Source organism: Peromyscus californicus, unplaced genomic scaffold (assembly GCF_007827085.1).
Source record: "Peromyscus californicus insignis strain IS unplaced genomic scaffold, ASM782708v3 Scaffold_11__1_contigs__length_118956290, whole genome shotgun sequence".
In the NCBI taxonomy this organism is placed as follows: domain Eukaryota; kingdom Metazoa; phylum Chordata; class Mammalia; order Rodentia; family Cricetidae; genus Peromyscus; species Peromyscus californicus.
In genome coordinates this window covers 20,193,853-20,219,504 of record NW_026294402.1, presented here as the reverse complement: position 1 = coordinate 20,219,504, position 25,652 = coordinate 20,193,853, and the positions used below count along the sequence as shown (strand labels likewise).

At 38.0% G+C, this 25,652-nt stretch overlaps 1 protein-coding gene across 5 annotated transcripts in view; it reads left to right on the top strand.

Annotated features, from left to right (window-relative positions):
* The window catches only part of Dpy19l2 (dpy-19 like 2), a 102,805-nt gene that overhangs the window by 39,037 nt on the left and 38,116 nt on the right, over nt 1-25,652 (top strand). For 3 of the 5 annotated variants that reach the window (XM_052755021.1, XM_052754995.1, XM_052755009.1), the window contains 4 exons: nt 1,016-1,093; nt 2,077-2,163; nt 3,569-3,628; nt 23,066-23,146. In XM_052755021.1, the coding sequence (XP_052610981.1) occupies nt 1,016-1,093; nt 2,077-2,163; nt 3,569-3,628; nt 23,066-23,146 (306 nt within the window). The remainder of the gene's footprint in view (nt 1-1,015; nt 1,094-2,076; nt 2,164-3,568; nt 3,629-23,065; nt 23,147-25,652) is intronic. The other 2 variants (XM_052755002.1, XM_052755015.1) reach the window with 2 other exon arrangements.

Genomic DNA, 25,652 nt, shown 5'->3' with positions numbered 1-25,652 from the left:
AATTTAATTTATGATTGTTGATGTCAGGCATACTTTTGAATGTCCTGAAAGATAAGAATATTCTTTCTTTCTATCATCTATCTATCTATCTATCTATCTATCTATCTATCTATCTATATTTTTATTTATATATAGAGAAATAGATACAGATACAGATTTATGTCTATATATCTATACATAATAGATACAGATATTTGTAAACAAATATAGGCAAGAAAAGAAGTTGCAATAGGGGAATTGTGGCACACTGAACACATCTGGCCTTTCATATAACGTTTGCTGATCTGTGCTGTCGGAGATTTTTTACAGATCTACTTCAGGAGTTGTTGTGATAATGTCTTTTCAATTCCCATGGCTGGTTGGTTTTTATGTGTGATTTAGGATTAGCGTAGGGCCATGTTGATGATCATTTTCTCCAGGGAATAATGAATTTGTTTTCAACAGGCAAAGGCACTAGCAATCTTGAATCATTGTCACCGAGTTAGATGATCCAAAAATGGATTTTGTTCTCTCCGGTAGCTTTCTTCTTTCTGGCTCACCTCTAGAGTTAGATCTTCCAAGCCTCAAACCAAAGCCTGAGAATGTAAGAGGCATCTCCTTCTCAGTGCCTTCCTCACAGTCTTCCTGCTTAGCCTGTTCATTTTCACCTGCCGCACTACCAGCACTGTCAGTGGTTGGAACTGCAAAGCTATCTGGAAGAGAAATACCCCAACTATCATGGTCAGAGGTAGAGATTCCCATTATTTCCTGGAATTTATCTTCGTAGTTCTTAATTGGCTTGCTAATAATAACAGTAACAATAATAAGAACCATGAATACCAAGCACTCATATATGCTACACATCTGTATGTTTTCCTCAGCTCTTCTGTTTCTAGGCTGGAAAGTTAGATCCACATCATTTTGCTCCTACCATCAGATAGACAACTGTTCCCTTGTGTTTACTTTTTCTATGAATAATGAACTGTGCATTTTCTACATTTTTTTTCACTTTTGGGTTTTTATATTTTCATTTCAGATAGCCTCATTATTTCCCATGTATGTTGTGGGATACATTGAGCCAAGCAAATTTCAGAAGATCATTTATATCAACATGGTAACATTTTTAATATTTATAAGTCTAATATTAAGATATCTCAGTTTGTAAAGCATAACTAATTTATTTTACATGGTACTTTTAGTATTTCAGGTGCATGATATGTGCATCTCAGGCTCTGTGTTGTGCTGTGCTTTTTTTTTTTTTTTTTTTTTACTGACAACCATACCATAGATGGACTGTCCTCTCTAAAGGTTTTATGTTTTAAAGATGTGTTTATTTTTGTTTTACATATATGAATGTTTGTGCATGCATGTATGCAGTGCCCACAGAGTAAAGAAGAGGGCATCAGATCTCCAGGAGCTGTAGTTACAGGTGGTTGTGAGCTACCATGTGGGAGCTGAGAACTGAACCTGGGTCCTCTGTAAGGGCAGCCAGTGCTCTAAGCTGCCCAGCCATCTCTCCAGCCCTTTAGTCTTTAGCTTTACATTTTAATATTGTCATTAATTTTAAAATGTCTTTTACATCAAGGATTTTTAGCACTGTGAAAATGTAAAATTTTGCAACTGAAATTTTATACTGTTGTACTTTCTTATCTTAGTTCCCAAATGCATCTTCCTTTAAATCATAAAATGATAATAAATCTTTATAAGTTATAAAAATGATAAAATGATGCAACAAAACATTAGTGAAAACATATTTATCATTGTCTTATTATGTCACTCCATTATTCAAACTATAGAAACCAAAGTAGCACAAAAAATTTAAATTCTTCTATAAGTAATTTATGATCTTGAATTTTAATACTCACAGCAATAACTTGAAATCCTATTTTTATTTAGTCAATCCCATTAATACTATAATCAATGGCTTATATAATATGATCAAATTATATGGTCTACTTATGTGACAATGTCATAATGAAGTATGTTATGTATAGTGAATATACACTAATAAAAATGCTAAAGATATAATTGTCTAACCTGTCTCCAAAGTATGAGTACATGTATTGACTATGAATCATTTTTGTTTCCTTATCTCAGGGTTCTGTTATCCTATGTTTCATTTTGATGTTTGGGAATCCAATGTACTTAAGTTCTTATTATTCCTCATCTTTGTTAGTGACGTGGGTAAGTTGCAGAAAGTCAAGCATAGGTTTTGAGGGAAACGGGGATGTGAATAGCTGTGTTATTATGAAGTAGAAAGGATGTAGGAAGCAAAGGTGTTAAAACTCAAGGGCAATCCACAAATACTAAATTAGTGCAGTGCACCCAGGAAAGACCATTTTTACTTTACTGTTTCTGGTATCTCATTATATGAAAATGAGAGGGAACAGAGAACAGTCTCAATTCCGGCTTGTGCATATCAGAAGTGTGACTAAAAGTAATAAAATGAATTTGTTGAGTCATCATTGTAAATATAAGAAATAGAATATGATGGTTTGTTGTCAAAACTGCCTCAAACCAGCTTAGGTCCATCTATAAATATTATAATACCAAACCATTGCCGATAACCTCTTAGTCTGGCTATCCCGGCCCAAAACTCAGCTAGTGTATCACCCCTACCTGTAGCTAGAGTTTTCCTGCCTTGCCCACAGTCAGGAAAAATCTTTGTCACCTGCCAGTCCCACAGCCGCTCAGACCCAATCAAGTAAACGCAGACACTTATATTGGTTACAAACTGTATGGCTGTGGCAGGCTACTTGCTAACTGTTCTTATAGCTTAAATTAATCTATTTGCATAAATCTATACCTTGCCATGTGGCTCGTGGCTTACCGACATCTTCACAAGCTGTTTGTCGTTGTGGCGGCTGGCAGTGTCTCTCTTTCCCTTCCTGTTCCCTTAATTCTCCTCTCTGTTAGTCCCACCTATACTTCCTGTCTGGCCACTGGCCAATCAGTGTTTTATTTATTGACCAATCAGAGCAATTTGACATACAGACCATCCCACAGCACCTACCCACCCAAACCGGAGTAGAAAATTACTAATGGCCAATCTTGCCTGTAAGAATCTGTGCCTGAGAAACATTAAAATAAACAGGATGTGACGGTAGAGATGAACCCACTCAATTTTTGTTGAGAAAAACACAAATATAAGCAATAGAGGAAATACAAGGCCAAGATGGTGTGTAAGATTGGACCCTCCTGGTTACTTGATAATGTGGAAACAGAGGAAAGGTTGTGTGTTCAGCATTATAAAAACTGAATGTGTGCACAGTGCAGTTGACTTTCTCAGCCTGGTACCAGACTTTCTCAGTATTATCCACATCCCACCTTCTTTCCACAGGAGTTACCATACAGAGCACATACCACATAACTCACTGAGGTAGAAATGTCATTCAAGAGGCAACATCTTATCACACAAAGCAACTTCTTATAGTTTCAAGGAAGTTTATCTTGTCCACAATTTGGAAAGTCAATAATTAAGGCAGAAATTGCAGATGTCATTTGGGAGATGGGAGGGAGTGATTGTTTAATTATTAATTGTAAAATAAATGTTAATTTTTTCTTTCTTTTTTGTTTACATGTCTTCTAGGCAATAATGCAAAAGAAGAATAAAATTCAAAGATTGGGATCTTCTGAACTCCACTTTTGGGTAAGAATTAATGTTTTTAACAGTTTCTTTCAATCTGTCTTTTTATTTCTTATACTGAATGAAGAAGTAGGTTTCATTAAATAAAGAAAAAACAAATGTAATGATTTTCTAGGTTCTTTTTGAGGCATTCCGGTGCCATATGGTGAAAATGGAGAAAGATTTGTCCACCAAGTAGTTGACAACATGACACTTTTATTATACTGTTGGGCCTGCCTAGAGTTAACTGGGTACCTGGGTAGAGGCGTGCGGATTGAAGAGATAATGAAGAAGACAGAAAAGAGTCGATAGGTCTGCTGGTCAATGCCGGACAGCCCTGAGTTTATTTCACAGCCAGCTTATATACAGTTTTGAAGGACAGAGATAGAACAATGCACAGCACAGGCATTTAACCACTATCTATCCTGCCTTGCACCAAGGAACAAGCAGTTTCATTTTCTATCTCAATGTACCTCTGGAAGGTATCAGTAGCTTGTGTCTAGCTAGATAATATGTTCCCTCTTATGGGCTAATCAGAACTTTCTCATAGCCCTTCAAGGAGACTCTGTGGGCTAATCAGGACTTTCTCACAGCACTTTAAGAGACCCTGTGGGCTAATCAGAACTTTCTCACAGCTTTGGAGCAAACAAGCTTGAACTCTGTTGACTCAAAATAGACTTCAGATTCAAACTGGGAAACTGAGTCAGTTGTGGGTTCCCACCATTCCTCCTTTTTTATTTATTTAAAGACTCCCCTGAGTCTCTCAGATGACCGTGCCTGTCTTAGGTGTTTCCTTATCACACTCCAATCTTACCCATCATGGGAGCATGAATTCCATCATTCATGTCCTGTCTTAGGTTGAAAAGAGGCAAAGAAAACTTACCTGTCTTTGGCTACCAGCCTCTGGTGTCAAGTCAGGAATGTGAGGAGTTTTACTCCGTGAAGTTCTGATCCCAATCTCTGCAATGAGTTCAAAATCAGCTTGAGAATCATAAGCAAACAGATTGTGCCTACTAAGACACGTGCTCCAATATCTACAACACTACTCAAGAGTGAAGTAAATGATGACCATGACAGGATCGCCCTTTTAACTTGTTCTAGAATATCTTCAGCTGTTTTAACTGCATCAAAATCCAATTTAGCCTTTCTCATTTCTAATATCTCTTGATGTAATTTAGCCAAATCTAAGGATTCATTAGAATCATGCCAAATTCCAACTCTTTCCCATCCAATAGCACTTTCATTATACACAGAAGATGTAACACAAATCCATTCATAATTAGCATGACATTTCAAATGCACTCTAGCTTTCAGGCTTTGGAGTTCATCTCCCAAAAATTGTACCATATCATATAAAGCATTCAATTTATGTTCCACTTTTACATCAATATCTTCTTGAATCTCTAATGTCATAGAGACATTCATAGACAATTGATTAACAAACCCTGCTGTCTGAATGGATTGAGACAAAGTTACTGAAGCCACCATAGTAATAGCAAGCATAGTAACAAGAACTGCAATTCTTGCTATAACTAATCCAGCAACATGTTTCTGCCTGCTTAAAGCTTTCTTAATTTCTTCAATTACTTGTAGTCCTTTATCATCAAACCATGGATCATTCATATATACTGGCAATATAACAAAAGAAGGTTGTTTTAACACTATTACGTGAATGTGATTATCCATTTTGGAAATACAATTGGTCAAAATACAATTAAGACATGATACTTTAAACACAGAACCATTCATAGAAACATTTGCTTTACCAACTAAAAGAACATAGGGCATTTTAACACACGATAAAACAGTTCCTTTCAAAGGACAAGCAGATTTCAAATGACTGGAATGTCCTGTGACTGTTCCCATGGCAGCAGCAAGTTTCCAAACATAAGTTTGTGGAGATCTAGTACTGGAATACCAAATTCCAGCTGACGTTCCTTGGTCTCAAGATTCTGCTGTAGACACAGGATAAGAGTCACTATAATCTTCCTGATTTCCAGACCAGTCAAGAATATATGCTGTATCCCTGTGATGCTGTACCTTAAAGGAACAATGCCAGTACATCATCTCCAAAACAAAGTTCTGTTAGACTCTCGCAGTTCTTTTGTGCATGGAGGAACTCATTGAGGAGGTGAAGTAATATTTGTCCAATTACCTTGAGGAAGCAATAACTTTGTATAACTGGTACATTGTTAATCATGTCCCAATACTCATTTTGGAAACACTTCAAGACATCCCTCCAAAGTAATATTTTTTACAAAACATAAGGATCCCTTTACCATATCCAATGTAAGAAAAATTGCGAGTAATGTGGAACTCTTGGGTGGCAGGTCAATCTAAAAGCCTGGTATTATTAACAGCAACCATAATTTCTTTTCTTTCCCAAGTTGCAGGATGTAAAATTGGTGGAACAGGAACATAGGCCCAATATGTCTCACTCTGGCATCTCTGGATGGTCATCAGCAACATCAGGATTAGCATGTCTCTGCTCCGTACACCGCACCAATCTTTCAGGCAACCAACAAGCTTCATTTTCTTCCTGTGAAAAAACACAAACATGCCCTCATCCCCATATCAATACAGGGTCGGGGCCCTCCCATAAACCATTTAACTAGAGCAAATTTAGTTGTGGTTCCTTCATGACAAAATCGATCAGCTGCAGATTTTCCAGCAGCATCCACATTTAAAAAAATTAAAACAAATAAGGCATGATTTAAAGTGTTGTGTGGTGAATGTGGGTATGACTCCCCCTTGTTTAATTTTTTAAGATGTGTTTTGAGGCTGCTGTGAGTTCTCTCAACAATACCTTGTCCTTGAGGATTATAAGGAATGCCTATTTTATGTTCAATTTGCCATTGAAAACAAAATTGATTAAAAGCTTTACTAACATATCCAGTTCCATTATCAGTTTTAATAACTTTGGGTATTCCCATATAGGAGAAACACTTCAGGCAATGAGCAATTACATGCTTAATAGCCTCACCAGTTTGAGCAGTAGCCATTAAAAATCCTGAATAAGTATCTATAGTTACATGCATGTATTTCAATTTTCCAAATTCTATAATGTGAGTGACATCCATTTGCCATAAATAATTAGAAAGAAGTCCTTGAGGATTTACTCCAAAATGAGGTACAGTTAAATATTGAGGACATGTAGCACATTTCTTAACAATTTGGAGAGAAGTTTCTCTTGTTTAACCAAATTGTTTTCTTAAGCTTTTACTATTTTGATGATGTAAAGCATGTGATCGATGAGCAAGTTCAACTTGAGATAAAGCGATTAACTGAGTAAATTTATCAGCTAAAGCATTACCTTCAGCCAATGGACCAGGAAGATTTGAATGTGCTCTTATATGTCCCACAAAATAAGGCAATTTTCTTAAATGAATGGCATTATGAATTTGTTAAATAATTTTCTTATGTGCTCATTAATAGTTTTAATATAAGAAACAGTTTCTATAATTTGAAGAGCTCTATAAATATATTGGCTATCTGTATATAAATTAAATGAATTATCTTTCAGAATTTGAAAGATCATTGCGACAGCTCTTAATTCAACCACTTGAGCTGAGGCAGAAGTAGTTTGAACTATATATCCTTTACCATTAATCACATAAGCTGCTTTCCTATTAGATGAACCATCAGTAAAAACCAAAGCAGCATCTTTCACTGGAATATGCTTTACTACTTTGGGAAAAATAAAGGAATGCATCTGAGAAAACTGTAATAATTGATCAGCAGGATAATGATTATCAATTTGACCCAGAAATTGAGCAAAAGCAATTGCCCAAGAATCATTATTTTGAAATAACCAGTCAATCTGTTGTTGAGTGAATGGCACACCAATAGTTTTTGGCTCTTTGCCAAAATACTTTCTGGATTCAACTCTACTCTTTTGTACTAGACATTCTACAGCTTCATAATATGGATATAATACCTTAACAGGTGAATCGGGAAGATGTAACCATAAAAGAGGACCATCTTGCCATAATACTGCTGTAGGAGTAAATCTAGTGGGCAGGATATATGCTTGCCAAGGTTGATCATAATTAATATAATGTATCTGCTGTTACTGAATAGCATTCTCAACCTGTGGAAGAACCTGTCTTCCTTCTTTAGTTAACTGTCGAGGTGAATTATCATCACTATCTTCTCTTAAAATATCATATAAAGGTTCTAAATCACCAGTAGGTAATTTTAAATAAGATCATAACCATTGAATGTTTCCTAATAACTTTTGAAAATCATTCAATGTTTTTAACTCATCTTTTCTTATTTCTAGTTTCTGAGGCTTTAATTCCTTAAGATATAATATATATCCTAAATACTGAAAAGATGACTCTCTTTGAACCTTTTCAGGGGCTATAATTAATCCTGCTTGAGCCAAATCTTGTTGTATTTGGCCATAGGTAGCTAATAAAATTCCCTCATCCTTATAAGCAGGTAAAACATCATCCATATAATGGATAATATAAAGTTGTGGAAACTGAGCCCTAACTTGTTGTGTAGATTGAGCTATAAACTTTTGATGTAATGTTGGGCTATTAGCCATTCCTTGAGGCAAAACCTTCTAATGCAATCTTTTCATTGGTTCCTTAAGATTCACAGAGGGAATACTAAAAGTGAATCTTTGACAACCCTAAGGAGCCAAAGGAATAGTATAAAAACAATCTTTTAAATCCAAAATGATTTTATATGTATTACTAGGTATTGCTATAGGGGAGGGCAACCCAGGTTGCAAAGCACCCATCAATTGCATAGTTTCATTCACTTTTCTAAGATCTTGTAATAATCTTCATTTGCCTGATTTCTTTCTTTCTTTCTTCCTTTCTTTTTTTTCTTTCTTTCTTTCTTTTTTTTTTTTACAAAGATAGGAGAATTCCAAGGAGAATTAGAAGGCTCTATATGGCCATTGTCCAGCTGTTCCTTTACTAACTGCTGGGCTGCTATTATCTTTTCTTCTGTTAGGGGCCATTGATCCACCCATACAGGCTCATCAGATTTCCAAATCACAGGGTCTGCATGGGGTACAGACTGTCCAATGACTCCTTCTAAAAATACCCTAATCCAGCTTTATTAGGCCTTTGCTGTGGAAGCAAAGGAGATACACGTCCATCATTCCTTTTTCCTAAGCCTTGATCTGGCAATAACTCTTGTTGAAACATTTGATTAGTGACTACTTCATTAGGACTATACAAATAAATTCCCATCTGACTCAAAACATCTCTTCCCCATAAATTTACAGGCAATCGAGGAACAATGTAAGGTTGGAAGTTTCCTTCATGCCCTTCTTCATCTTTCCATATTAATTCATCACTACTCTGTTCCGGACTCTGAGACTGACCAATTCCTTGTAATTGTGTCATGGTTTGTTGTTTAGGCTAGGCAGATGGCCATTGATTAGCAGTAATTACAGACACATCCACACCTGTGTCCAGAAGATCAGAGAACCTTTTTCCATTTATAAATAAAATTAGTTCTGAATGTTGTGGGCCTATAGCTTATAACCAATAAGCATCAGAAGAACCAAATTCTGCTGTCGGCTGTTCCTCTTTTGTTACGTATGGCTTAACTTTTTATTTGCACTTGTGGAAGTAAAATCAATTGAGCAAGTCTCTGTCCTGTCTTTACAACAGAAATTCCATTAGGTGAATGAGTCATAACCTTAGTCTCTCCTTCATAATCAGTATCTATGACACCTGGAGCAACAAAGATTCCCTGCTTAGTTATACTACTTCTCCCAAGCAAAAGACCAATTGTGCCTTCTGGTGGAGGCCCATAAATGCCTGTACGCAGGGCCTGAACTCCCATTTCAGGAGTCAATACTGTGTAGGAGGAGGAACCGAGGTCCAATCCTCTGCTGCCTGGGGTTGCTCTGTAGAGGTCTTGAATGTATTTCTTCACTGAGGAATGAATGGTTGGAGTGCCCCATGACATTGTTTCCGGGCCTGAGGCTGGCCCCTTTGCTCGTTTCCCGACAGAGGGTTTCCATGCACATCTTTTATTGACTTACATTCATTTACCCAATGTTTCCCTTTTTTACATCTAGGGCATAATCCAAGTTCCTTCAGCTTTCCCTTATTGGGGCATTGTCTAATCTGATATCCCATCTGACCACAACCTAAACAACTTCCAGGTGGTCCAACAATCCTCCTTTTATCTGGAACCTGTCGTCTTTGATGAAAAAACACATCTTTAATTGTCTTTCCCTGTATTGCAGCAGCCATAGGCAGCCCTTGAGTATAAGAGGGGCCAATATCAGAGCATAACCGAATATAATCAAAAATATCTCCTTTGTTTCTGAATGGTCTAACGGCAGCTTGACAAGCTGTATTAGCATTCTCATAAGCCAACTGTTTTACAAGCAAATGTCCAGCTTCATTATCCCCCAATAGCCTTCCTGTTGCTGTCATTAGTCTGGAAACAAAATCTTGAAACAATTCATCAGGTCCCTGTCTTATTTTTGATAAATCCTCTGTTTGCTTTCCAGCGCCAGGCAATTTATTCCAAGCTTTCTTTGCTGCAGAACTGACTTGAGCATACACTGCCATGTTAAAATTTAAATGATTATCCACATCTCTATAATCACCTTTATCTGCTAACATCTCAAAAGTAATAGGAATCTGTTGAGCTCTGTTAACATTAGTGGTACTTTCATACTGCTCATGTAATTCTGTTTTCCATAATAAATAATCTCCTCCAGATAAACAAGCTTTAGCTAATTGTTTCCAATCTTCAGGAGGCAAGGCTTCAATTGCCATAGCTTCTAAGATGGCTTGAGTGAAAGGTGCTGTTGGGCCATATTGAGAACAAGCAGACTTTAACTCCTTAAGTTGTTTAAAAGGAATAGGCATATGTACTCTGACTACATTTCTTTGAACATCCTGCTGTTCCATAACTGGAAACATCGTAAGTCCATTAATATCCTCTCCTTTATTAGCCACATCCCTTAAGCTAGCTTGTAACAGACTAATAAAGTTTGCCAAGAGCCTGGAGGCTTCTGAACCATTGCAATCACAGGAGGTTTCTTTACCTTAATAGTTGAATCTTCAGGAGGGTCTAAACCCGCTATCACTGTAGGAAGAGGAGTGCTTCTTTTCAAGGTGGAAACTTGAAGAATTTCCAACTTTTCACTCAAAGGAGCTTCCAATTTTATCAGTTCTCCCTCCTTCTTAAATTCTTTACTCTGATGCTGTTCAACATTCATAGTCATAAGCAGAGAGCCCTTCAGCCTTCAGAGAGCTTTTCAGCCTTTACTTTTAATTCTGTTTCATCATCAGAATCTGACTGATTATCCTCATCAAATGACTTCTTAGAGGCATCTGTATTAAATGATTCCTCTGGAGGAGCAGAAGATTTAGTTTTTCTCAATTTAGGTAACATCTTCTGTCTGTCAGGACGAAGATATAGACTGTCCCAAATGAGTGTCTAAAATATCTATTGGAAGTTTTTCTGGACCATGCTTACCATAATACTGCTGTATTTTAACTCCAATACATCTCCAAATATCTGGGTCCAAGGTACCTTGTTCAGGGAACCAAGGACAAATCTTTCTTACAAATTCTAAAAATGTACACAATTGCTTACATTTTACTCTAGTGCCTCTAGCCTTTAAAGTATCATTAAACAAATATACAAACCTCTATTTTCTATTTGCTTGACCCATATTTATACTTTACTCTTATTCACAAAATGTTTTACCCCAGGTTTAATTTTTTATTTACACTTATGACTTTTACTCTAGAGTTAACTCACCACAGCTTCCACTTTTCTCGAGTGCACTCCTTTTTCTTCTGTGGTGTCCATCTCGGACTCCTCCGTACCCAGCCCCACGTTGGGTGCCACTTGTTGGGCCTGCCTAGAGTCAGCTGGGTAGCTGGGTAGAAGCGTGCGGATTGAAGAGACAATGGAGAATACAGAAAAGGGTCGAGAGGTCTGCTGGTCAATGCCGGACAGCAATGCCAGACAGCCCCGAGTTTATTTCATGGCCAGCTTATATACAGTTTTGAAAGACAGAGGTAGAACAATGCACAGCACAGGCATTCAACCACTATCTATCCTGCCTTGCACCAAGGAACAAGCAGTTTCATTTTCTATCTCAATGTATCTCTGGAAGATAACAGCAGCTTGAGGCCAGCTAGGTAGTATGTTCCCTCTTACGGGCTAATCAGAACTTTCTCACAGCCCTTCAAGGAGACTCTGTGGGCTAATCAGGACTTTCTCACAGCCCTTCAAGGAGACTCTGTGGGTTAATCAGAACTTTCTCACAGCCTTGGAGCAAACAAGCTTGAACTCTGTTGACTCAGAATAGACTTCAGAATCAAACTGGGAAACTGAGTCAGTTGTGGGCTCCCACAATATACAATAGTCTTGATTTCAGAAAACTGTCATTTTGATAAAATTAATGAATATCAGTTATTTTACTTGTGAACAGTAAGTAGAATCGTGTCTGTGGCATTTAGAAGATTCTACTAAATTGCACATAAAAATGTATTCGTTTAGCATTTTCCACTGGCAGAGACTGAGCAGAAATCCTCTCAATAACTCGGAGCCAGAGGTGAGGAGAGAAACCCAAAAAGTTAAGCCAGGGACATGCTCCACCCTGAAGATCTGGCATTGACTGTCCCTTCCTAGCCTCAATGGGCAGCCATATCACCAAGACAGGTGACATGAAGACAGCTGTATTAGTCATATTTCCAGAAAGACAAGGAGAAAAGGTGTATTTGTCACTTGTATCAGAGGCGGCAGTCTGTTGTCACTCAGCCCTGTCGTTTCTGGGCAACAGTGATGTAGAGCAAGCACTACAGCAGTGGTTAAAGAGTTAAAGAGTTGCTCACCTTATGGCAGCCAGGAAGCAAAGAAAGAGGGAGGGAAGGAGCTGCGGACCTTTTATAACAAAATCCCACTCTCCAACTCTGTTAGTCTAGGAATCGATAAAGACATTAATATCTGTGAGGTCAGAGCCCTTATGATCCAATCGCCTCCCAGAGACTTCCTTTCTGAACCCTTCTACGCTGAGAACTCTCTACCTTCAGCCCATGAGCTTTGGGGAACATTTAAGAGCCTAACCAAAATATCTGTAAAGAATGAGCTCCCTACTCCCTATGCCTGGTATCTGCCACCCTCCAGTTAACGGCAAGAGGACTGGTGAGGGGCATTCTCTCTGATGGACAACATGAGTGGGGACTGAGACGAAGCCACAAGAGGAACCAAGTGAACTAAACTGACAAGCATAGCTGTGCAAAGATTCTGAAAACTAAATTGTTATTGTAACAAGAGTATATACAAAGGTCAGGGGTTACATAGGTTGAATTGGAACATTATTATAGGTTAAGATGGGGTGTTAAAATAGGTTCCACAATCTCTGTTACATGATTCAGAATGCATCAGATGCAATAGCTATTACCAATAGCAAGAGTGAGAAAAATAATAACTTGAGTTAGAAAAGGCAATTAGCTTATGTCAGCATTGAGATGAATAGGGTGGTGGTATCTTTGGAAGTCTGCATTTCTTTTTACTAATTATTTTAATTATGCAGATTTATAGGATACAATGTGATCATTTGAGTCATGTATACAGTGTATAGTGATTAGAGTAGTTAACTTTTTCCAGCTCCTTAAGTGCTAATAAAATGTATTACTTTGCAATAATTTTACATATTTGTTGTATAAAATATGGTATTTCAGTTCCTGTATATCATTGCTCAGACCATTGGGATGACTCCCACCTCTCCATCATTACCTTGTGTTTAGAGCCTTTGCATACCTGTTTTCTAGCTTTCATAAAATACACATGAGGTTATCATGAACTACAGTCGTGCTTTGGTTTTGTGGATCACTGGAATTTACTCTGGCTAGATTTACTCTGGGTTTACAGCCAAAGAAAATGGGGTCAGTATATCAGAGGGACACCTGATAGTCTATGTTTATGGTGCACTATTCTCAATAACTAAGACATGGAATCAATGTGGGTGCTTATTGGTGGATGAATAAAAAAGAAAATGAGGTATGACTGTGCACAATGTAATTTATCATCTATAAGTAAGAATGATATTATATGATATACAGAAAATGCACAAAGCTGGAGGCATTACACATAATGAAAGAAGTCAGGCACAGAAAAAATACTGCTTGCTCTTTCCCATGTGTGGATGTTTTACAGACATTGACTGAAATGTATTATAGTGATTACTGCAGGCTGTGAAGAATGGAGGCAGAGGAGAGGGAGATTGAACAATGGGCACTAGGATTATTTGATGAAGATTTTAAAACAGCCATCATAAAAATGCTTCAGTGAACATATTTAAGTATGTTAGAAACAGATCACAACATCTCAGGAAATAGAAGCTTTTAGAAAAAAGAACTTGGGAATTATATAGTTGAATAACACAGTAAATATACATTTAAAATGTGGTGAATAAGCTTATGGTAAGAGTGAATGATAATGAGTAAACCGCATCTCTGAAGATGGAGCAAGAGAAACAACTTGATCTAAATTAAGATTGGAAACATGACAGTACCTCAGAGATCTGTGGGCCATAAGAAAAGGTCTGTTATATTGTCATCGAAATTCTAGAAGGGGCCAAAAATAGACAGGCTAACAAATACTTGAAAAGCAATGACTGAAACCTCAGTCTGTCAAAAGGTGAATCCTGATTAAGAGAAATCCAATGAAACTCAGACCAAGATACATTATAACAAAATTTTAGAAAATGAAAACGATACTAGGTAGAGATAAATAGCATTTTGCCTAAAAGGACAAGACTGAGAAGAGTTATAGCAGACTTCCATCTCCAGCTGTGGAGACAGGAGGTGGCAGGATTTGTGTCTAGGTCTGAAGGAAATGCCAGTCAAGAATTCTATATCCAGGGATGGTGTCTGTTTTAGTTGCTTTCTGTTGCTGTGATAAAAACCACCACAGAGGCAACTTGCAGAAGGAAGAGTTTGTACTTAGAGTTCTAAAGGGGTGAGTCCACTGTGGTGGGAGGCCAGGCAGCAAGCAGCATGAATGGCAGCAGGACCAGGGAGCTGAGGGCTCCTGTTTCAACCACAAGCACCAAACAGAGACTGTGAACTTGAAGTGATATGAGCTTTGAATTCTCAGATCCCACCTCGAATGATAAACTCCTCCAATAAGTCTGTACCTCCTAAAGCTCACCAAACAGCGCCACCACCCAGGAACCAAGTATTCAAATACATAGGTTAATGGGGATATTTATCACTCAAACTGCTACAGTGTCCACTAAGAATGAAAGAGATGGGTCTGGAGAGATAGCTCAGCAGTGAAGAGCACTGGATGCTCTTCCAGAGGTCCTGAGTTCAATTCCCAGCAACCACATGGTGGCTCACAAACATCTGTAGTGAGATCTGGTGCCCTCTTCTGGCCTACAGGCAAACATGCACTCAGAACACTGTATACATAATAAATAAACCTTTAAAAAATGAATGAAAGGGGAATGAAGGTATTCTAAGATATTCTAAGTTATCAAGGATAACTAATAGGGTTTGTTAATAGAGAAACAATGGAGGATTAACTCTAGTTCATAAAGCGAAAGAAAAGGGAGATTTTAGAATGGGTTAGGGATGTAACTCAAAGGTGGACTCTTTGCATGGCATGCTTAAAGGTTCATTACCCAGAACCCACAAGACAGAAAAGAAGCAAAAAGAGAAATAACATCATAACTATTTTTATGTGTGTATGTGTGCGCACATACACATATGAGAGCTTCTATAATAGTAGGTTTCCACGTGACTTTTTCTAAATGTCTTTCATGCTGTTTAGCCCTCCCCACACTCTCCTCCACCTTGCCCTCCCATCTTCCACCCCAATTTAACCCTCCTTGTTCTATTATTCCCCTTTAACGCTTTCTACCACCTTGTTCTCTCTCTTCTCTCTCAAAAACACTGCCCCTCACCCATGGTTCCTTGCTACTTTCCAGACCTCTGGAATGTGGGCATTCCAGTTGAAATACACACATCTGGAGGTTCAAAGATAACATCCACAATAAGAGAAAACAGGTAACATTTGTTCTTTTGGGTCTGACTTTCCTCACTCAGAATGATTATTTCCAGGTCTATCCATTTACCTGTTAATTTCATTATTTCACTTTTCTTAACAGCTGAGTAATAGACCATTGTATAGATATACTACATTTTTACTATCCATTCATAGACATCTAGGCTGTTTCCATTTCCTACCTATTGTGAATACAGGAGCAATGAACATAGATGAGCAGGATCTCGGTGGTAGGATATAGAGTCCTCTGGATATATGCCAAAGAGTGGTGTAGGTGGGTATGTGATAGATTTATTTTCAGCTTTTGGAGAAACTCCATGGTGATTTTCATAGTGCCTGCACCAGTCTGAACTCCCACCAGCAGTGAATAAATGTCCCCTTTCCTGACATCCATGCTAGCATTTTTTTTTTAATATTAGCTGTTCTGAATGAGGTAAGGTGAAATTTCAAAGCAGTTTTTAATTTGCATTTCCACGATGGTGAAGGATGTTGAACAGTTTTTAAAGTGTTTCTCAGACATTTGTGTTTTATCTTTTGAGAACCCTATTTAGCTCCATTCCCGATTTTAATTGTTGATATTAGCTGCTTATATTCTTGGTCTTCCTTTCCTGTGTGAATGAGTTCAAGCACATTCCCTACTTTCCCCTTTCTCAGGTTCAGGACATCAGATCTTATGTTCAGGTTCATGATTCATTTGACGTTGAGTTTAATGCAGGATAAAATATAAGGATCAAGTTCGATTCTTGTATATAAGCTATCTAGTTTGACCAGTACAATTTGCTGAGGTTATTGTCTCTCTCTCCAGTGTCAACAATTACTAAATGGGACCTTATGAATCAAAACCCTTCTGTCCAGCAAAGGACACCATCATTCAAGTGATACAGCCACCTACAAATGGAGAAAAAAAATCTTTACAAACTATATATCTGTTGGGGGGAAGGGTTAATATGTAGAATACACAAAGAACTAAAAAGGAATTAAATATCAAGAAAACAAGCAATTCAGTTTTTAAAAAGGGGGCGATAGAAATCCTAACTAAGGTATATGCATAGATAGAGGGTCTCTTTTATTTATGGACAATGTATTTCTCAAGAAATACAATTCTGATTATGTGCTCATCTTCCTGTTCGACTTCTGGTCCTTCTTACCAGTCTGCTCTCACTTGCATTCTTCATGGTTACTTAGTTGCCTTTGCTTTAATATATTTGCCAAATTTTTATTTGGACCTTTTCTTTAGACAGCCCATCATTTCCTTTGTCTTCAGTTATAACCTTCTTCCCTTCACTGTCTGTGTGTGTGTGTGTTTTTTTTTTTTTTTTAGATTTGTTTATTATGTATACAGTGTTCTGTCTGCATGTATGTCTGCAGGCCAGAAGAGGGCACCAGATTTCATTATAGATGGTTGTGAGCTACCATGTGGTTGCTGGGAATTGAACTCAGGACCTCTGGAAGAGCAACCAGTGCTCTTAACCTCTGAGCCATCTCTCCAGCCCCACTGTCTGTGTTTAATGGAAGTTTTATTTTGTCCTATTTCTCCCATTTCTTGTCTTGGATTTTGAATTTTCTATGAATTGATTTTAAAAACGTATGCATTTAAAAATATCTTTCTACTGTACAAAAGCACTTAATTGAGCTTATTTTTTAATAAATTTCTTTATTTATTTTACATCTGGCTGCAATTTCCCCTCCCTCTTCTCCTCCCAGTCCCTCCCCCCATACTCCCTCTGTTCCCACCTCCCAATCCACTCCTCCTTTTCTGTTTATGAAAAGGCAGGTATTCCATGGGTATCAACAAAATGTGGCATATCAAGATGCACTAAGACTAAGCACCTCCCCATGTATTAAGGCTGGGCAAGGCAACCCAGTATGAGGAGTAGGGTCCCAAATGCCAGTAGAAGAGTTGGAGACAACCTCCGTCTCCACTGTTAGGAGTCCTATAAGAGGACCAAGGTACACAACTGTCCCATATATGCAGAGTGCCCAGGTCAGTCCCATGCAGGCTCCCTGGTTGTTGGTTCACACTCTGTGAGCCCCTATGAGCCCAGGTTAGTTGATTGCTTGAGTTTTCTTGTGGTGTCCTTGACCCCTCTGGCTCCTACAATCCCTTCCCCACCTCTTCTGCAGGATTCCCCAAACTCTGCCTAATGTTTGGCAGTGGGTCTGCACCTGTTTCCATCAGTTGCTGGATGAAGCCTCTCCAATGACAATTGGGCTAGGCACCAATCTGGTTATAAGAGATGGCTGGTTCAGGCTACATATCTGCTATTGCTGGGAATCTTAGCTGGGGTCTTTCTTGTAGATTTCTGGAAGATTCCTGTGTGGTAGGTTTTTACCTGCTCCCAAATGCCCCCCCCCTTTCCAGTAGTCTCTTTCAGTACTGTCCCCTGTAATTGTCCCCCCCCCCCCACTTGATTGCTCTGTTTCCATCCCGATCCTCCCTCAGTCCTTATAATGAAAACTCTTCTCTTTCCCTTCCCCAGAGAGATCCAAGTGCCCCTGGAACCCTCCTTGCTATCTAGCCTCTCTGGGGCTATGGATTGTAGCATGGTTATCCTTTATTTTGCAGATAACCTACACTTATGAGTGAGTACATACCATGTTTGCCTTTCTGGATCTGGATTAACTCACTCAGGATGATTTTTTTCTAGTTCTATCCATTTGCCTGCAAATTTCCTGGTGTCCTTTTTTATAACAGCTGAGTAGCACAACATTGTGTAAAAGTACCACATTTTCTTTATCTATTCCTTGGTTGAGGGACATCTAGGTTATTTTCAGGTTCTGAGTATTACAAATAAAGCTTCTATGAACATAGTTGAGCAAGTGTCCTTGTGGTATAATTAAGCATCCTTTGGTATATGCCCAAAAGTGGTATAGCTGGGTCTTGTGGTACATAGATTCCTAGTTTTTTGAAAAACTGCCACACTGACTTCCAAAGTGGCTGTACACGTTTGTACTCCCACCAGCAATGAAGGAGTGTTCCCCTTGCTCCCCTTCCTTTCCACCATAAGCTGTAACTTGTGTTTTTGATCTTAGCCATTCTGCCAGGTGTAAGATGGAATCTCAGAGTCATTTTGATTTGCATTTTCCTGATGGCAAAAGATGTTGAACATCTACTTAAGTGTTTCTTGGCCATTTGAGATTCCTCTATCAAGAATTCTGCGTTTAGATCTGTACCTCCTTTTTAAAATGGATTATTTGGTTTGTTGTATATAGTTTATTGAGTTCTTTATGTATTTTGGAAATCAGCCCTCTGTTGGATGTGGGGTTGGTGAAGATCTTTTTCCATTCTGTAGGCTACTGCTTTTTCCTATTGATGTGTCCTTTGCCTTTCAGAAACTTTTCAATTTCATGAATTCCCATTTATTAATTATCAATCTTAGTGCCTATGTTATTGGTGTTCTGTTCAGGAAGGTGTCTCCTGTGCCAATGCATTTGAGATTATTTCTCACTTTCTCTTCTCTCAGGTCCAGTGTATCTGGATTTATGTTGAGGGCTTTGATCCACTTGGACTTGAGTTTTGTGCAGGGTGATAGATATGGATCAATTTGCATTCTTCTACATGCCAACATGAAGTTAGACCAGCACCATTTGTTGAAGATGCTTTCTCCTTTCCATTGTATAATTTTGGCTTCTTCTTTTTTTTTTTTTAAATCAGGTGTCCATAGGTGTGTGGATTTACAGGTGGGTCTTTCCAAATGATTCCATTTACCCACCTCTCTGTTTTATGCCAGCACTCTGTGGTTTTTATTACTATAGCTCTATAGTAGAGCTTGAAGTCATGGATGGTGATACCTCTGGAAGTTCTTTTATTGTACAGTATTGTTTTAGCTATATTCTGGATTTTGTTTTTTCCATATGAAGTTAAGTATTTTTCTTTCAAGGTCTGTAAAGAATTGTGTTGGAATTTTAATGGTGATTGTATTGAATCTGTTGCTTTTGGTAAGATGGCCATTTTTACTATTTAATCCTACCAATCCATGAGCATGGGAGATCTTTCCTTCTTTTGATACCTTCTTCAGTTGCTTTCTTCAAAGACTTGAAGTTCTTGTCACACAGATCTTTCACTTGCCTGGTTAGAGTTAAACCAAGATATTTTATAATATTTGAGGCTATTGTAAAGGGTGTTGATTCTCTGATTTCTTTCTCAGTCAATTTATCATTTGTATATAGGAGGGCTACTTTTTTTTTAGTTAATCTCATATTCTGCCACTTGACTAAAGGTGTTTATCAGCTTTAAGAGTTCCCTGGCAGAGTTTTGGAGGTCACTTATGTATACTAACATCATCTGTGAATAATGATACTTTGACTTCTTCCTTTCCAATTTGTATCCCCTTGATTTCCATTAGTTGTCTTATTACTCTAGCTAGAACTTCAAGTACTATAATGAATAGATATGGAGAGAATGGACATACTTGTCTTGTTGCTGATTTTAGTGGAATCACATTGAGTTTCTCTCCATTTAATTTGATGTTGGTAATTGGCAATATATTGCTTTTATTATGTTTAGCTATGCCCCTTGTATCCCTGATCTCTCCAAGACTTTTATCATGAAGGGGTGTTGGATTTTGTCAAAAGCTTTTTCAGCATTTAATAAGATGATCGTGTGATTTTTTCTTTCAGTTTCTTTATATGGTGGATTACATTGACAGATTTTCATTTGTTGAACCAACCCTGCATCTCTGGGATGAAGCCTACTTGTTCACAGATCTTTTTGATGTGTTCTTGATTCAGTTTGCTAGTATTTAATTGATTATTTTTTGTATCAATGTTTGTGAGTGAAATTGATCTGTAATACTCTTTCTTTATTGAGTCTTTGTGTGGTTTGGGTATCAGGGTGACTGTGGCCTCATAGAAGGAATTTGACAATGTTCCTTCTGTTTCTATTTTGTGGAATAATTTGAAGAATATTAGTATTAGGTCTTCTTCGAAAGTCTGGTAGAATTCTGCATTAAAACCATCTGCCTCTGGGCTTTTTGGGGTTGAGAGATTTTTAATGACTGCTTCTATTTCTTTAGGAGTTATCAGTCTACTTAAATTGTTTATCTGACCTTGATTTAATTTTGATAAGTCATATCTATCAAGAAATTTGTTATTTTATTCTTGACCAATGATTGTTAATTCCTGTTATTTTGTTGTTGGTGATGGTAGTGTGTGTGTGTGTGTGTGTGTGTGTGTGTGTGTGTGTCTGTCTGTCTGTCTGTTTTGTGTGTTTCCTTTCTTCAGGTATTGCTTGCTGGTGTGAGTATCTATTGCCTGTGTTTTTGTGCATGTAGTTAACTTCCTGGGGTTGGGGTTTTCCTTCTAGTACCTTCTGTAGGCCTGGGTTTTTGGATAGATACTGTTTTAATTTGACTTTGTCATGAAATATCTTGTTTTCTCCAGCTATGGTGATTGACAGTTTTGCTGGGCGGAGTAGTCTGGGCTGGCATTCAGGGTCTCTTAGAGTATGCAAGCCATCAGTCCAGGCCCTTCTGGATTTTGGGGTCTCCACTGAGAAGTCAGGTGTGATTCTAATTGGTCTGCCTTTGTATTTTACTTGGCCTTTTTCCCTTGCCTCTTTTAATATTATTTCCTTCATCTGTATGTTTAGTGTTTTGATTATTATGTGGTGAGGGGATTTTCTTTTCTGATCCAATCTATTTGGTGTTTTGTAAGCTTCTTGTGCCTTTATAGACATGTTCTTCTTTAGGTTAGGAAACATTTCTCAATGATTTTGTTAAATATATCATCTGTTTCTTTAAAAGCTGGCCTTCTTCTCATTCTTCTATTCCTATTATTCTTATGTTTGCTCTTTTCATAGTGTCCCAGATTTCCTGGATGTTTTGTGTTAGGAAGTTTTTAGATTTAAAATTTTCTTTGACTGGAATCTATTTCCAGTACTGTAAAAGCTAGTTCCCAGTGAGAAGGCTTCTAGGATGGTTCCAGCTTGATTCTACTCAAATAAAAAAGAGTCAAGAAAACAAGTGACCCAACTAAGGAATGTGGGCTATGGCTCTGAACAACGGGTTCCCACAAAAGGAATGAAAGGCTCAAGATATCCCCCAATGTGTTTATCACCCTTAAAATTAGGGAAATATAAATTCAGATTACTCTTAGATTTCAACTTCCTCCAGTCAGAATGGCTAAGATTTAGAAAAGTATAACAACAATTGCTGGTGAGACGGTGAGGAAAGGGAGTCCTGGTTCACTGTGGGATTGCAAACCAGTCCAGTCACTAGGGAATCCTCCAAATGCTAGAAATGTGTCTTCCATATGACCCAGCTCTCCCACTCCTTGACATGTGTCCAAAGGACTTGACGTCCTACTCCACAGATACTTGCTCAGCCATGTTCACTGCTGCCCTACTCACAATAGCTAGGAAATGGAGCAAGCCTATACACCTTTCAGCTGATGCATAGGTAATGAAAATGTGATGCATATACACGTCAGAATACTATTTCTCTGTAAAGAAGAAGGAAATGAAGCTTTCAGGTAAATGGATGGAATCAGAACGTATACTGAGTGAGGTACCCAGATCTAGAAAGACAAACACCACTTTGTTCTTTCTTATTTGTGGATCCTAGCTCTGAAAGTTTAGATACAAGAAAATTTTCTTTTCTTAAGAAAGACTCATATTCATGCAAGAGCAGTGAAAAATATATGATAAACACTAACTACACTTCTCCCACTAACTCTTCCCAGATCTACCTCCATCTCCTTATCCCTCAATTTCAGGTCCTTTTTTTTTTCTTTTAATTCTTTTTAATATGGAGCCCAATATGTACTACTCACACACATCAGGGCATGTGGCCCTCCACTGCAGTGTTGCTGAAGTGCCAGGGGCCACACTCTCAGAGAAGATTGACTGACTCTTCCACAGAAACCACTAGCTATCTGTCTACAGCTCCTCAGCTAGGGATTGGGCTTGGGAACTCATTCCCCAGTCATCCTAAAATGTAGACTGGCTTGATTTGTTCAGGTCCTGTGCAGTCAGCCATAGCTGTGAGTCCTTGAATGAAGTAGTCCTGTCCCTGTCACATCCAGAAGACACACTTGAGCTACCCTCCTCTCCAACCTTGGGATCTTACCATAGTTCTTATCTTGCTCCTCTAACCACTTCTTTGAGCCTTGGCTTTTAGCTGAGAGTAGTGTTTAGGAATAAAACTGTCTCTGTCTTCAAAGAGATTAAAAGGAAGTTTTTTGTTCTTTACAATTATATTCAGATTTAGGGTATATAGTATCCTGGTGTTTTTAGGTCCTTTATCACCGTGTGACAGTGTCATCAAATTTCATTCCTTGACAATATACACGATGGTAAGTCAGCTTTCCTTTTCTTTCTGTTCACTCCACATAGCACATGAATGCATCTCACATAATTTAGTTTTGTGCTGCTACTTGTGGGTATCATTAAATATTCTAACTGAGTCTTTTGTTCTTTTTAAAAGCCAAATTCTCTTTATTTTCTAGCTAATCCAAGGCTGTGCTTGGTGGAGTGGAACAATTATTTTGAAATTTCTGACATCTAAAATTTGTGGCGTTTCAGACCATGTAAGTACTTTCTACTTGAAACATTAAACTTTCTAAAGATGCATAACTGGATAAGAATTTGAAGCGATCTGTTTGTGTGTCTTCCTTTGTCCTTTTCTGCAGAGTGATAATAAATGCCCAGGGAAAATGTGTAGTGGCTGCTATCTCAGTCCTCTAGAGACAAAACTACAAATTCCCTTGGTAGTAACTTGTAATATTGCAGCTAAAGATGAATATTTGCTTAATGATAATTTTTCCTTTTTGAAGATGTTAATGTGTGACCAGTACCTACTTATCTTTGAAATACAGAATTTTACATTTTTTCAAAATAGTTTTATTAATTTCATATTAGAGGCTAAAATTATGTTTGTATTTCAGACTATTTTTATTGGGTAAAAACAAATTGACAGCTTTGTCTTTGTATCCTCTAGAAAATGTATGTGGATTCCTTATCTCTGATTTGATATTTATTTGTTTACATCAAATAATTTCATGAAAGTCCATTTTCAAGGCCTAACGCCCAAATATGCATAGATACATATTTGATTTTTAGTACTTTCTTTTTTTTTTAATTAAGAGATTTTCTATTCATTTTACATACCAACCACAGATTCCCCTGCCCTCCCTCCTCTTGCCCCCGAGCCTTCCCCCCCAGTCCAGCCCTCCATTCCCACCTCCCCCAAGGCAAGGTCTCCCCTGGGGAGTCAGCAGAGCCTGATACATTCAGTTGAGGCAGGTCAAAGCCCCTCCTCCCTGCACCAAGGATGCACAAAGTGATAGCTGAGGAGCTTCCATGGTACTGGACTAGTCCCTCTGGATAAGTGAGACAGTTGTTTAGCTTGAACTGTTTAGGGTGCCTTCAGGCAGTGGGATTGGGATCTGTCTCTAGTGCATGAGCTGGCTTTTTGGAGTCTAGCACTTTCTTTTAAGAAATAAGCATATATGAACATAACAGAAGAAACTGTAGAATGAAATTTTCTTTATCTAATACTGTTCAGTAGGGGCCCATCCAGTACAGAATCACATTACCTTTGGCAACTGATTGTAGCACTGCTTCTGTAAAAGGCCAGGTGGTGAGAAGGGCCAATGAAATGGTTTACACTCACATGAAAGAATTTCTACACGTAAATCCTATTTTGTACTTATTGATATGGTAAATATGGATTCTTAGGTGCATTGGTTGTTTCTATTTTCTGGGTTGTGTGACACCAGTTTTCTTTATTACCTTTAGTTTTCTGTTAGTAAGGCATATTTTTTTATTTAACTTTATTTAGACTTTCCACATTACTTATCCATTTGGTAGGTTGGTAATTTTATTTCTCACCTTTTTCCATATTCTCACTCAACCTCTGTAAATCTATAAAGAAACATACACATTGCTATAGGATGAAGGGAAAAGACAGTTCCATAATTTTATGATAAATTATTAGATTATAAATTCATAATTAATGGTCTGATAGTAGTCCCAAAAGACTTTCCCTTTGTGATATCCACTAGATGTAAAATTTTAGTATTTTAAACAAATTATTATTAGTTGTCAGGATTATTTTAAATTAAAAAATGGTGAGTAACTTTGAGAAAAATCCTCAGTATAGGCCAATAAGAGGACTCTTTAAGCTAGAATAAACGCTGATAATCATCAGAGTTGTTAAATTGTTTCTGTGCCTCTCGGGGAATTTGAGTTAAGGTTTCATACGTCAAATATCTCACAGTGGAAAAGTAATTGTTTCATCGGTGGTAGAAAGCAAGGCTTCTAGACTAGGTTTGATTGATGGTGCCAAGGAACTAAGTCAAAATAGAATGTATAGTTGTGATTCCTATGAGCAGGGTTCTCATGCTTAAGGGATGAATGGATGTCTGAAATCATTAAGTACCAAACACAGCCAGTACATACGGCTTTGTGAAAACTGTAATACCTAGAAATGTTTATGATTTGTAGTGTATAGTGAAAAGTGAACTAAAAGTGTTTTTTCCCCCACAAATTACGTGATTATAAATGTCACGAACTAGTTTATTCTAGGCAAACACTGGCTTCAGCCTTACCATCACTGCTAATTTTTTCCTGACTTCTTTCCACTTCTTACCATCTCTGTATTTTCGTATTAGTTCTTTGAGAATTTCAAGTTTCACCTCCCCTCCTCAACTCAGATCCACTCCCCATCCCCACCCACACAATTTTGTGTCCTTTTATTTTCACATCCCTCAAAACTAGTTTATGTGTCCAATTAGTCTTGAATGTGTGCTTGGTCAAATTTCTAAGGGCTACAGTCTTAAAGATAACTATTATAGCCTGGTGTGGAATGCACGCCTTTAATCCCAGCTCTCAGGAGGCAGAGGCAGAGGCAGATGGATCTCTGTGAGTTCAAGGCCAGTCTGGTCTACAAAATTCCAAGACAGCCAGTGTTACACAGAGAAGCCCTGTCTTGAAACACACCCCCACAAAAGAAAAAGAGGGCGAGGGAGGGAGGGAGGGATTAAGGGAGGGAGGAAGGGGGAGGGAAAAGGGAGGAAGGAAGGAAGGAAGGAA